The sequence below is a fragment of the Lepidothrix coronata genome, unplaced genomic scaffold (assembly GCF_001604755.1).
Source record: "Lepidothrix coronata isolate B3197 unplaced genomic scaffold, Lepidothrix_coronata-1.0 Scaffold41, whole genome shotgun sequence".
Taxonomy (NCBI): Eukaryota; Metazoa; Chordata; class Aves; order Passeriformes; family Pipridae; genus Lepidothrix; species Lepidothrix coronata.
Genome location: NW_016690221.1, coordinates 3,664,563 through 3,677,573, shown reverse-complemented (window position 1 = coordinate 3,677,573; position 13,011 = coordinate 3,664,563). Strand labels below are relative to the sequence as shown.

Here is a 13,011-nt window from a genome sequence, read left to right as displayed (position 1 = left end):
GGATCAGGCTGGGCACGGGGAGACGCTCCAGGCGGCACTGGCCCAGCCGGACCGGACATGGCCCATCCCGGCGCTCCCAGGTCCCGCCGATCCCGGGTCGCCCCCGGGCCAGCGCCCCCGGCCCCGCCCCCGCGCGCGTCATCGCCGCCCGCAGCCAACCAGCGCTGGCGGCGCGAGCCGGGCCCCGCCCCCCTCGCGCGAGCTACCCATAAAAACGGCGGCTCGGCGGCGGGCGCGTGAGCGGCGTGTGAGGGAGCGGGACGGGACGGACCGGACGGGGCGGCGGGACCCGCTCCTGCCACCGCCGCTCGGCCGCCGCCCCGCTCGCCAGCAGCGATGCTGCTCGTGGCCGCCGGGCTCCTGCTCGCCGTAGCGGCGGCGGGCGGGCGGGGGTCGCCGGCCGGCGAGCAGGAGAGCCCCCCCGGCAGCCGCTTCGTGTGCACGTCGCTGCCGCTGGACGCGGCGGGCGCGGGCTGCCCGCTGCCCCCCGTGCCCATGCAGGGCGGCGCGCTGCCCCCCGAGGAGGAGCTCAAAGCCACGGTGCTGCAGCTGCGGGAGACCGTCCTGCAGCAGAAGGAGACCATCGGGAGCCAGCGGGAGGCCATCCGGGAGCTCACCGGCAAGCTCAGCCGCTGCGAGGGCGCCGACGGCAAGTCCGCGTGGAAGAACGAGGTGGGCAAGGGCAAGGACACGATGGGCGACCTGCCGCGGGACCCGGCGCAGGTCATCGACCAGCTGAGCCGCACCATGCAGACCCTGAAGGACCGGCTGGAGAGCCTGGAGGTAGGGCCGGGCAAAGCCTCTTCACGTCTGGCGGTGGCTGCTTGTCATGTTCTTCTGGTTATTTATCTGCTCTCTGTAGTGGTAAAGAACCTAAAGGGCTCCTCTTGAACGTGCTCTCCCACTGCGTGGGGGGAGATTATGGTTTCCCTGCTTATCACAGCTTAGTTTCTGTATTAATATGTCTAAATCTCTCTTTCTGGGGATGTGACTTCATTGGGGTTTGAGGTACAAAGCTGACGCCTTGGGCAGTAAGAACTCAGCATATGGTGCTGAACAGAGCAGCGGAGATGAGGAGATTGTGTTGGGCAGATTGTGCAGATAAGATGATGTATTTAGAGCTGACATAGAATAAAAAGAACCTGATTCTGTACACTCCTGGACAAAAAGAGAATTTGGTCCAAGCCCACCGATAAGTGATTTCCATGAGCCTTTGGACAGCGACCATATTTTGAGTGGCATTCATGGAAATGTTTTATACAGATAATTCCCACAGGATTTGTGCCGGATGTTGTTTTGCTTTTCACACCCTGAAAGCTACACTCGTGTCCTCCTGCTGCCCTCCAAATAGTCAGTGGTGATGTGCAGGTGGTAACTTCCTAAAGCCTGTTCTGTGAGGACTGGGCTGCTTTGCAAGTAGTTTTGAATGATCTGGTAGTATACCGTCCTTTTGTTACTATTGCTTTCCTAAGCATTCTTTTTAGGGTTGTAGAAGAAAAGCTCTGCTAGAATAACATGGTAGGTGGAACCATTGGTTTCTTCTTGTCCTTAAAATACCAGTGTTATTTGAGAGAGCATGAGGTGCCTTTTTTTCAGTTTTAATAAAAATACTTTCACTGGTTAATACTTACAGTTGATCTAAAAAGCATCTGACTTCTTTGCTGTACAAACCAAACTGAGGAGACTTTGATTTGGTGAATTTGCTTTCAAAGTAGATTAATTTTTTATTTAAAAAGACGTGATAGTTTTTCTCTTTACTTGTGTTGGCTATGTCACTTACAGTAAGTAAAGCAAAAATTGACTGATGTGCCACATGTACACATACAAATGGAAGTGCATCAGACCTGCTCCCTACATTGATTTTATTGAACTTAAATGTATGAAGGCTCCTTTGTATGAAGTGCTGGAAGCCTCTAACAAAAGTGCCCTTTTGTTTCAGGACCTGTTTAGCTACAGTGCTGATAAAAGCACTGAACATGACAAGTGCTAAAAAGCAATGCCTCTTTTGTACTTGCTGGAGAGCTCCACGGTCTTGCTTTCTTCCCTTTGAGTCGGGAGCATATCTGCATTTCACAGTTTCTCTGTCAGAAATGACAATAATTTTTTTTCTTCTCCTTTCCCCTAAAGCACCAACTCCGAGCCAACGTGTCCTATGCTGCACTGCCGAGTGACCTCCGGGAGATGCTCCAGCGGAGGCTTGGAGACCTGGAACGCCAACTGCTGAGCAAAGTGGCCGAGCTGGAGGATGAGAAGTCTTTGCTCCATAACGAGACATCAGCCCATCGGCAGAAGACAGAGTCAGCCCTGAATGCGCTGCTAGAAAGAGTGTCTGAATTAGAAAAAGGTAATCTGCCCAGAATTTAAACACTCCCCCATGCTGATTAATTTTGTTTACTCCCTCCTTCCAGTGCAGTAGACTGAATGTGGGCCTTGAGGGAAAGACATTAAGGTGCTGGACTGAATAGTGGGTGACAGTGCAAATACTTGCATTCTCTTCTTCTTTTGTCGCAGGCTTCTTGCTTGACAGGCTGTTGCATGGCTTTGGCTTCCTGTCTCTTAATTTGGCATGTGTGGGTGGTTAAGATGAAACTCTTAGTGTTTGTGGGATGGAAAGATCTATAGGGAGGCAAGTGGAAATAAGAAGTATGACATGACATGAGTGTAAATAGCTATGTAATGTCAAGCATCTAAATAGAGCTGCCTTTCTTTATTTGGACTGAAAATCGTATAGGCTCAATTTAATTAGCACAACTGCCTTTGATGTAATGAATGACATTTTATACCGGAATCGTTTCCTGCTGCTTTTGGAAGTATTGTTGGTGGTCTCTCCTTTAGTTGCTGGTTATGACTTGGGGTAACTGCAGATACTCGAATTGTGCCCTATCCTAAGCTTGCAGCCTTTGGAGTTTGCAGTAGATTACACACGGTCCACTGGGGGACACTCTCGTAATCCTACTCATTCACTCTGGTATTTGGGTTAATTATTACAGAGATCTCTATGCTTGAGTAGAGTCTGTTTATTTGAATCACAAATGCCTGTGGAAGGGAGCTAAAGCACAGAACTGTCTGTATTGGCTGTGTACATTAATAGAGTGGACTGTGCAGGATTAGAGTGCCAGTAAATATCCCTACCCCATCCCTAAATGATTTTCCAAGGTGAATAGCTCTCTGCTTAAAAGCAGCCTAATGGACATGCTTTCAAAATGGTATAAACATACCTATGTCATGAATTTAAAAATGCAGCCTAATGGAGCCATTTGTGTAATATTGTATCTATTCTTGTTTCATTTAAAAAGTGTGAAGGAGGGGAAAAGGGAAGAAACAAGAAGAGATCTTCTACTGGCTCTGTCTTTTAGTATTTCCTGAGAGCCGAGATAAAGCATAACCTGCAACTAAGGTTATGAAGAATCAGTGGCCTGTTAATGTCTCATGTGTCAAGTATATTCCCTGTTTCTGAAAGATGTGACTCATAACAACAAGTCATCAGAAAGAGAAAGGGAGTGGTGGGAGAACAAGAATGTGTAATTTAGTCAAGCTAAAAATAGCCTGTTCCCACCTTTATTTTTTGTGTGGGGGGTGAGGGCTGTCTTAAGTCTCCAGGGAAGTGAAGAATTTGGGACAGGACCAAGACAGTCTTTCTTTTAGTTGTGTAATTTGCTTTCTATTACTGTGCAGCTTAACTGTTCTGGTTCCTTTGTCAAATCAAAGTGAAGGTAATAATGATCCAAGAATTTACTTTTATTATGGATTAAATACAGGCAATATTTCATATGACCTCTTTTGAAAATAGTATTTCTATTGTGCATTTCTTTAAAATGCAGTATTGTTCAGCATCTCTTCCTGACAACTAACTAGAGTGTCATAAGTTCCTCATTGTCCCCAGACTAAATAAATTGAGAAAAAAACCTAACCTTATGAGGTGAAACTATGAACTTTGGATTTCTTTATCTCTAATTGTGACAGCTGTTTTAGTTACCAGTGGGGCAGAAGAGTTTGAAGCTTGTACAACTGTTGTGATTCCCAAAGTCTCCTGGTCATTCCTTCACCAGTTTTCTCCATTGAGAGCAGTAGATGATGTAGGAGAAATAATCTTGCACCTAGTAGTGCCTGGAGTTCAAAGTGATTCCTGGCTTTGCTGGACACAGGAACAGGTCATTATGTCTAAACCTATTTTGTCCATCTCTAAAAGGGAATAACAGTATTTCTTGCCCATCTAGTCCAAAAATAGAGATTCCTTAGGAAAAGGATTGTCTTCTTCTGTGCATGTGTCCATTGCCCACATCATGAGGACCTTGTTATCATTTTGAGTTATGGAGGCTTTCAAGTCATGAGAACAAACTGAAATACACACAAAAAAAGCTGAATTTTGTTTGTTCTTTTTCAACCCATTATTGCTTTCTGAAGGTTTTTTCATAGAGCAACTAATGCTCTTAATGGAGTATGTTTCTATTTTTCTATGAGAGATTGGTGTACCAGCCTAGTGGAGGTTGCTCAGCATTAGCCCTAAGACAATGGTCTTTTTTTTGCTTAGAATTTAGAATATTTCAGGGTTTGCTCTGCAAGTCTTCAAGACAGATGCAAGCAAAAGAGAAAACTCATTCTTCTCCCACCCCCTCATTCTGGGAAAAATGCAGCCAAAACACTTCAGTTGCTTCTGAGAATGGGAACTGAGAGAATGCCAATGGTTTAAAAAATCCATATGAGAATTGTGGAAAGCTTTTGTAACAACAGCTCTTCATTTGGATTAGTGTGTGAAGTTTGGCAAGGGGACTGAATTTGTTTCAGGAATGTGAGTGAAGGAAATGAGTGGAGCTCAGAAGAACAGGTTGCTAAAAAGGGTGACATTACTGCGGGACTTGTGGGTTTTATTTCTTAATACTTCATTCTAGAAAATTACTTGTAGGTGACTACATCAGAACTATACACAAACTGCATGATACAGAGTATTGCAACTTCAGAAAGTTTTGGTCTCAGTGGTTCTCAATTTCATAAGGAGGTCTGGAATATCTCACTGGTTTTTATCACGTCTTTTAGAAAAAGCTAAATACTAATTTCTGCTTTTATATTAAATCAAATGTTTAATATTTTAATAGTTCATAACTTGATATTGCATCTTTAATTCAGGTCACTTTGAACTGTTCAGATCTTGTCCTGATTAATTGATGGGACAGAAATCAGTTCTACTGAATTTAGCTGCTTTCTGGACTATGTCGCTTTTTCAGATTGGCCACTCAAAATGAGTGTCACTCTGAGATCTTAAAATGGGGATGCTGCTCCTTGCTGCTTGTGTAGCAGTAGTAGGAAAAGAAATGCTGGTTTTGAAGTACTGTGATGCTTTAATAATGAGCATAGATGATCCGTTTTAGTAAGAGTAAATATCTTTTAAACCAATTTGAATTGCTTGAAATAGGCAGGCCTCCAGCCATGAACTAGGTGATGAGGATTGACTGCCATATATTCTCTTGCTCTAAGTGAGCAGGATAAATAAACCAAATAATTAGCATGGTGTGGATAAAATCTAACTGTGTTTTTATGTGCTGCAAAATCAACATTCAGCAATACTACTCCGGTACATTTTTTCTGTACCTCTCTAAGGTGCTTGAAGTTCCAAGGATTCTCAATATAAATTAAATGGTGTCTTGACCTGAATTACAGATACATTGTTTAGCTTAATGTTAAAGGTTTTTCTTCCTCAATGTGATTCCAGGTAACAGTGCATTTAAGTCACCTGATGAATTCAAGGTCTCCCTTCCTCTCCGCACAAACTACTTGTATGGGAAGATCAAGAAGACGCTGCCAGAGCTCTACGCTTTCACTGTGTGCTTGTGGCTGAGATCAAGTGCTTCTCCTGGAATTGGCACTCCATTCTCATATGCTGTTCCTGGGCAAGCTAATGAAATTGTCCTCATAGAATGGGGGAATAATCCAATTGAATTGCTAATTAATGATAAGGTGAGAATTAACTAAATCTTCTTTACTGTCCACACAACCAGAATAAGGCCTGACTCCTCGGTTCCTCTCTACTAACTCTTTCCTTCTCTCTGAGAGAAGCCTTTGAGATTGCAATGTCTGTCTGTCTGTTGTTCATTTACTCATTGCAAGTTCATAAAAAAAGAGGTCAAATGGTACAAATATTTGTGTGGTGTGACAAAGCAGCATCACATCTAGGTGTGCACACACACTCAGGTGTGTTGTCTGAATTTACTAGCAGATCTTGTCTTTGTTTTTGGTTTTATGAAGCAGAAACCATATTTGAAGCCACACTATTGCAAGAGCTGTGAGATCTAAGTCAGTTGCAGTATTTCTAATAGTAATTGTAGAATTTCTAATTGCAGAAGTTACATATGTTAAAATGAATTTTGCAGAAGACAGAGAGCAAAAGGCAGCTTTTGTGTCTGCTGTTGTTATGCCTAGTGACTGAATACCAGTTTAAATACAATGTTTTCAGACTTTTTGTACAAAAACCAGCAATTGTCTCTACTTCATACCACTGATGGTTTTTGACAAGCTGCAGAAGGAGACTTGAAGAAAACAAGACCCATAGAAACTTGGCATTAAAGCAGATTATAGATCCTTACTTTCTCCACACCTTCAGTTAGGTTTCCTAGTAACTCACTGCTCTCTGAGGGATCAGGTGTTTACAGGTGTACAGCACAACTCAGGTGGTTTGTCATATGGCCAGTTAAGGGCTTTTAACAATCCCATCATCCTCACAAATCAATAAGCCAATTATTTTTAATGGTTTGTGGAATAGAAGGAAACTTGAGTCTGCTTGTCTTTAGCAATAACTTTTTCTCTTCAATATTATGCTGGTACTATTAATATTCTGTGAGGCTTTTTTTCCTCACACATCACAACTGCTCCATAGCCCATTGCATTTGTGTCTTTATGTTGATGAGTAAGTTTTCAGATCAAATTCCTAAAGGAGCATAATTCCTCCTTGTTGTGAGCCCTATGTAACAGTTCCCACAAGTTTAACGAGAGCAGGCAGATCCCTTTGTCAGAGTTACTACAAATGGTGTTGGCAGCCTCCAGAATTTGAGAGAAAAATTAACATGAGCACTGGATGGAAAGTAATGACTGAGCACTGAGATTTAAACAACAAATGCCACAGATTAATGTGTAGGATGGGGGTTGGTCTGTTTTCCCAAGTAACAAGCAACAGGACAAGAGGAAATGGCTGCAGGTTTAGATTGAATATTCAGAGAAATTTCTTCACCAAAAGGGTTGTCAGGCATTGGCACAGGCTACCCAGGGCAGTGGTGGAGCCACTATCCCAGGAGGTATTTAAAAGACATGTAGATGTGGCACTTGGGGATGGGGTTTAGTGGTGGCCTTGGCAGTGCTGGGTTAACTGTTGGACTTGGGGATCTTTGAGGGATTTTCTAACCTAAAGCATTTTATGATTATGTGGTAGCAGCTTAGACTCTGGTCTTGTGTCATTTAATTTTAGATGAATCACAGGCTCACATCTACAATAAAAAGCATGGCTGTGTTCCTGAACACAGGAGATCTGGGACAAAGTAGGAAGATGTGGAGTAACTTTTGCCACTGAAGTTTTTGCATCTGAGGACAGAGATAATTCTGTCCCTTTTTAGATGTTGGGCTTGAATTGGTAGACTTGGTTTGCCACATGTTTACTCTGTTTTTTGTAGGTTGCCCAGCTCCCTCTCTTCATTAGTGATGGAAAATGGCATCATATCTGCATAACTTGGACAACCAGAGATGGAATGTGGGAGGCTTTCCAGGATGGAGAGAAGCTTGGCACCGGGGAGAATCTTGCTCCTTGGCATCCAATTAAACCTGGAGGTGTCTTGATCCTGGGTCAGGAACAGGTGAGTGAGTGACAGTGTTCCAGGGTTTAAAGAAAAATAAAATCAAAACTCCCCAAACAAACAGAATTTCTCTGTTAAACACTTGGCCCTGCTGTAGATACAGTATCAAAAAGACTGAAACCAAGGGAAGTGTCTGTGAGGGTGAACTCTGCAGGCTTTCAAGTATGTAACAAATTTTTAGAGAAGTGGAGACTGTCAGCCATTCAGAATTTGATGTTTACTTTAAAAATGAGCCTGAAGTCAGAGACAAACTCAAAATCAGACATTTGGTTTCTCATTAAAGGTGTGGGTAAATAACTCTCCTAATGCAAATGCTAATAAAGTTTGAATATTAGTACTGCCAACAGAAAATATTATGAGGTCAAGTCCTTTTGAATATGGAAAAAACCCAAAGGATTTTGAATCTTGCTTTTCTCGTTAACACTTGGTAAACAATTTTCTATGAATTGTGTGGCTCTTGGCTTCATGGTTTTTCTCTACCTATATTATACATATACCAAAAAAAAAATATTATAATGAATAGCAAGAAATAGCCTTTCTTCAGGATTCCTGGGTTTGCAATGGGGCAAAGAGAAGTGAGTTTTGTCTTGATATTTATTTCAGTAGATACTTACCCATGGCATAAATGATGGTAAGTTCAGTATCCTAACCCACTCTGCACAGCAGATGCTCCAGCTCGTACAAAGTGTCTGGCAGGTTTTCTCTAACTCTCCTGCCATTTGCCTGCACTGTGCCTGGTTCTGTCCTGTGCTATCAGTTCCGTGTTAGTGTGATCACAAAAACGTGTGATTTCTGTCCTTGAGTAGTGGATGGAGCAAGCAAACACTTCTAGGCTTGTCCAGTGGTAGTTGGAGTTACTCATTTGGTACAACCAGCCTAAGCCTGTGTATTTAGATCCAGAGATCCCCTTGCACAGTCCCTGTAGCCAATTGTTCAAGGGCTGTGGTTACACTTATAGCCATGAAGTTTTTGGTGTAATCTGACACATCTATGCAGTTCTTGCTGAAGTTGTCCTTGCTTGCATAATATCTCCTAAATCAGCCTCAATATTTAAAGCTGCCTTCCAGCTCTACTGCCCAGGGGCAGGGTTGGTTATGTGTAGCCCTTTTGGGATGTTGTGCAGTCACCACTGATTGCCTTCAGTTGTTTTGACATAATTCAGATTGGAGCTTGTAACTGTTCCATAGAATGTCTTGTTCAATGTAGCTCTTCTAGAAGCTTGAATTTGTTCATCTCTGTGACCTAACTCTGCACCTCCTTCTAGCAGTGTGTCTGGGTGGGGAGGGACTTCAAACTTGAAGAAAATGCCGAAATAACCTTCTCATCTAATCCTAACTCTTGTGTGCCTAAAGGACACAGTGGGAGGAAGATTTGATGCAACTCAAGCCTTCGTTGGGGAGATGAGCCAGTTCAATATATGGGACAGGGTCTTAAAAGCTGAAGACATCATGAATATTGCTAACTGCTCCATCAACATGCCTGGCAACATCATCCCCTGGGTCGATAACAACGTTGATGTGTTTGGAGGTGCTACTAAATGGCCTGTGGAGACTTGTGAAGAGCGTCTGCTAGATTTATAGCTGTGATTATTTCCCATTCAAGTGCCCCCTTTAGTAGGACAATCTTCTGTGCAATCTCAAGCACTTGTTTTTCTCTCTGCCCTTCCCTGATCTTAACTCCTCAAAAGAATAAAACATTGAGTAAACTGCCTCAGTGCAAAGAGAGCTGCTAGTTCAGGGTTGAGCCTGACTATGAAAGGAGCACTTCTTGACTAGAGCAGCCCTGGCTTTCCTATGGCCTGATCCAAAAATATGCTTTGGCCTGCACAGCCTTTTGTTTGGGCCCAAGCTTAGTCGGTGAGTTCTGCGGGGAGGGAGAAGAGCCCTGCACATGTTCACTGTAGTACTCCTGAGAACGGGAGGTGCTGTCAGGGCACCAGGACTAACAGGCTAAGTGTGAATCCTTCCTTCCAGTCTATTGTCTCCCCTTTGAATCAAAGCCATTCTTTTTTAGCCCTTTTTAAAAGAAATCACTTAATCCTTACACTGCAGTGGTTATGGTGCAACTGTGGGTAGAGCAGAACAGCCACTGTCTGAGTGCAAGGCTCTTGCTTTTTAATTTGCAGATTAAAAATCCTTATTTTATGACAAAGAGGGGATGTATTTGAGACACGTTGTACCAGTTCAGTGTGAAGAAAGGGCTGTTTAATCAGCACAGCTCCATTGAAGTAGAGATGCTTCAGGTGAGGTTCTGTCCCAAAGCCTGTCCTTTGCCAGCCAGGATCCCAGTGTAGATGGATGGATGAAAGATTGTACTTGTATTTTCTGTAGGCTGAATGTACTGACTTCCTAGTGACCTGGCTTGTAAACTTTTCTCTATTGTTTCTCTTGCTTTAGTCAATGTCTTTATTTTTTTAAATATACAAGCTGTGATTAAGTGAATTTCTGTTTTGTTTTGCTTTGAAAGGCCTTTTTATGAGCAAGTGCCAAAGTTCAGTTTCTGCTTGCTGAGAATTGCTACATATTTTTCCAGCATAAGTCTAATGCACTGGTTTATATGTCATTATGATGGTCCTATGTAATATGAAAATGTGCTGCTTTTTCAATTCTTGTTGACTGTCTCTTCTGTAAGCACTGGGCTGACTACTGTATTTTTTTTATCATTTTCTCTCAATATTTTGCAAACAATGTTGCTGTTTCCTTGGCATTGATGTGACTACTTGGTTTGTGGCTCGCAGATAGCAAATGCACTGTACTGGGAAAGAGTTAATACTTTTGTTATTTAAAGAAAAAGAATTTAAAGGGGGGGAGGGGGAATTTATAAAGCTAAATATCATATTTTATTTTTCATATGTTTGAATTGTAAGAATAATATGGTGACAGTCCCATTTGTAGGGTAAAGTTACATATTTCCATGAATATGTAGTATGCTGTTCTTAAAAGAAAATTCTTATAATGAACTTTTAATTAAAATGCACTGTAAAATGAGTCTCTTAATTCCTTTATAGTCACGTAAGACACTGAATATTCTCTTTTGCAGCTGCTCTGAGTTTGGCTACTGTCTCCCTAGACTGGTAGAAGTACAGACTTGTAAGAAGTTTTCATTATTCCCTGAATTCCTTAAATCTCAATCTTCACTCAAAGGAGGGGGGACTCAGTTGTGTGGAACCTTAGCTGGGGAGAAGGTCTCTCCATTTGGATGTGGTGGGTGCCTGAGGCTCCAGCTGAGCTCTGCCTCCTCCTGCTGCCCTCTCCCAGGCCCTGGTCTCCACCCTGGGATCCAGCAGCTCCACTGGAGTAGGATGGGATAGAGAATGCAGGTTCATATTCATTTTTACAGTTGTGAGAAACTGGAAGTGATCCCTCCTGGCTGAAAGTACTGGTTGTAGGCAACACAAGTGTCCCAAACCAGTGAGAAAAGATCTGTTCAGCACAAATGATGTTGCAGTGGGAGAGCAGAGGCCCTATACCTGTGCTGGCTGGAGAGGGTTGTGTCCATGGGGTCTGACAGCAAACTCCAGTTATCTGCCTGGTGAACTAACAAGTGAGGTGTCCTCTGTAAGAGAAAAATCAGGTAGGACAGGAATGTTTATCCAGCTCTGACCTCTTTCTCTGGCCAGGGAGAGTTTTTGAGATTTTTATGAAACATTACACAACTTGGTTTCAAATGTTCCCATTCTGACTGGCTTTAAAGTAGACACACATGCTGCACCCCCAACCTACAACATGCTTTCCCTACCCTAAGGAAAAACAAAACCCAAAACAATCACAAAACCCACTTGATATCAAAAGACTCTGTGTCATAAGGGCTGTACCTCCGAGAGCCTGTGTGTGGACAGGGTCAGTCATTTTAAACACTCAGTGTTTGGATTCATTGGTTGGTTGAGGGAAGCAGAGAGTCTTCACACTTCTATTAGCCATGTTAATCTTTATTTAGAGAGTTATGAACCCCCCTCCCCCCTAGTTTTGGGTCTGTCTTTAGCACTCACTTTAACAATGAGCACCTGAGTGAGGAGCCCCACCTGCATGGGAAGGTTTAAACGGTGGGGGCTGTACTTGCTTTGTGTTGTGCAGTGGGAACACCTGGGCTGGGGCTGTTGTTTGGCTGGGGCTGTTGAGGGCTGGCTGCTTTCTTCCTCGAGTTCTCATCGGGCTGCACGAAGGAGGAACAACAGAACTCTTCAATGTGGAAATAATACTAAAAGGTATGGCACGGTGCTCGGGTGAAAGGGTCTTTGGGGACATTTGTCCTGTTGCAACCTGATCTAGAGATGGGATGGTTCTTCTAAAGATTAACAATTTAACCCTCTGGTTTGGTTTTTACTCAGTAAATAATCCAGATGGTAGAGGTTTTGGGGGGGGTTTTGAGTATAGTTTTTTTTTGACATTGACTCTTTAGAAAAAGTCAAAGCTAAGGAGTATGTATTCCATTGAAAAGGATTTCTTTCATTGATTTTTACTACATATATATTTTCTTTCTTTTGTGCAGTAACACCTTTTTCATTAATAAGAAAAGATGTGTATTGATATTTGTGCCTTTATCTTGCAATGGAAACGCTGTTACTCTGCTGTTCCACGCTCTGGGAGTCACATGTTTTATGTGCATATATAAGCAGATGGCAAAACAGGAGTAAATATTACCACATTCCAGCATCTATACTGTTTATGAAGTGTGGAAGTGACAACACAACCTTCAGTTCCCAAACTGCTCTGAATACACAGAAGTAATAACTTCTGGAAAGCTGAGTGACAGCTACAGCACTTGGAACATGCAGTAATGCAGATTTCTGGAAAGTGTGTTTCTGTTTAAAACCAGGCAGAGCTGGGACTTCTAAAAGCAGCATCAGTGATCCCAACAAGCCAACCCTTGGGAGCTGTGGCTGAGCAGGTGTGCAGGGGACTTGGCTTGGCTGTGGGTGCTGTTCAGGCAGTTTCTGTATTGCAATATTCTCTTTGTATGTACTCGATGCATTGGCAGCCACAAATGGAGCATTCAGTGTGTGTAAATCCAGGTTATATTTCTTCAAAGACAAGGGTTTTTTTGACTAACTGGCTGGTCACCAGAAAATGTAGATAATCTCATATGTTTGGTATTTGTTTGAAGGCTCCAGCTCCACACTTGCTGAGCCAAGTGTTGGTGAGGTGAAGGACCATCTCTGCCTCTGGGATCCCCTGGG

General features: G+C 43.1%; 1 protein-coding gene across 1 annotated transcript; it reads left to right on the top strand.

Moving 5' to 3' along the window:
* Positions 1-336: 336 nt before the first annotated feature.
* NPTX2 (neuronal pentraxin 2) lies at positions 337-10,822 on the top strand. Its single transcript, XM_017813608.1, has 5 exons — positions 337-783; positions 2,128-2,344; positions 5,708-5,952; positions 7,656-7,835; positions 9,188-10,822. The coding sequence occupies exons 1-5, from the start codon at positions 337-339 to the stop codon at positions 9,413-9,415; spliced, it is 1,317 nt and encodes a 438-aa protein (XP_017669097.1). The 3' UTR covers positions 9,416-10,822.
* Positions 10,823-13,011: the final 2,189 nt, after the last annotated feature.

Excerpts from the sequence above, each read along its gene's own strand:
- NPTX2 (XM_017813608.1), top strand. The coding sequence starts at position 337 with ATGCTGCTCGTGGCCGCCGGGCTCCTGCTCGCCGTAGCGGCGGCGGGC. Across the intron at positions 2,345-5,707 it reads AGTGTCTGAATTAGAAAAAG|GTAACAGTGCATTTAAGTCA; the intron begins GTAATCTGCCCA and ends ATGTGATTCCAG. Across the intron at positions 5,953-7,655 it reads AATTGCTAATTAATGATAAG|GTTGCCCAGCTCCCTCTCTT; the intron begins GTGAGAATTAAC and ends TGTTTTTTGTAG.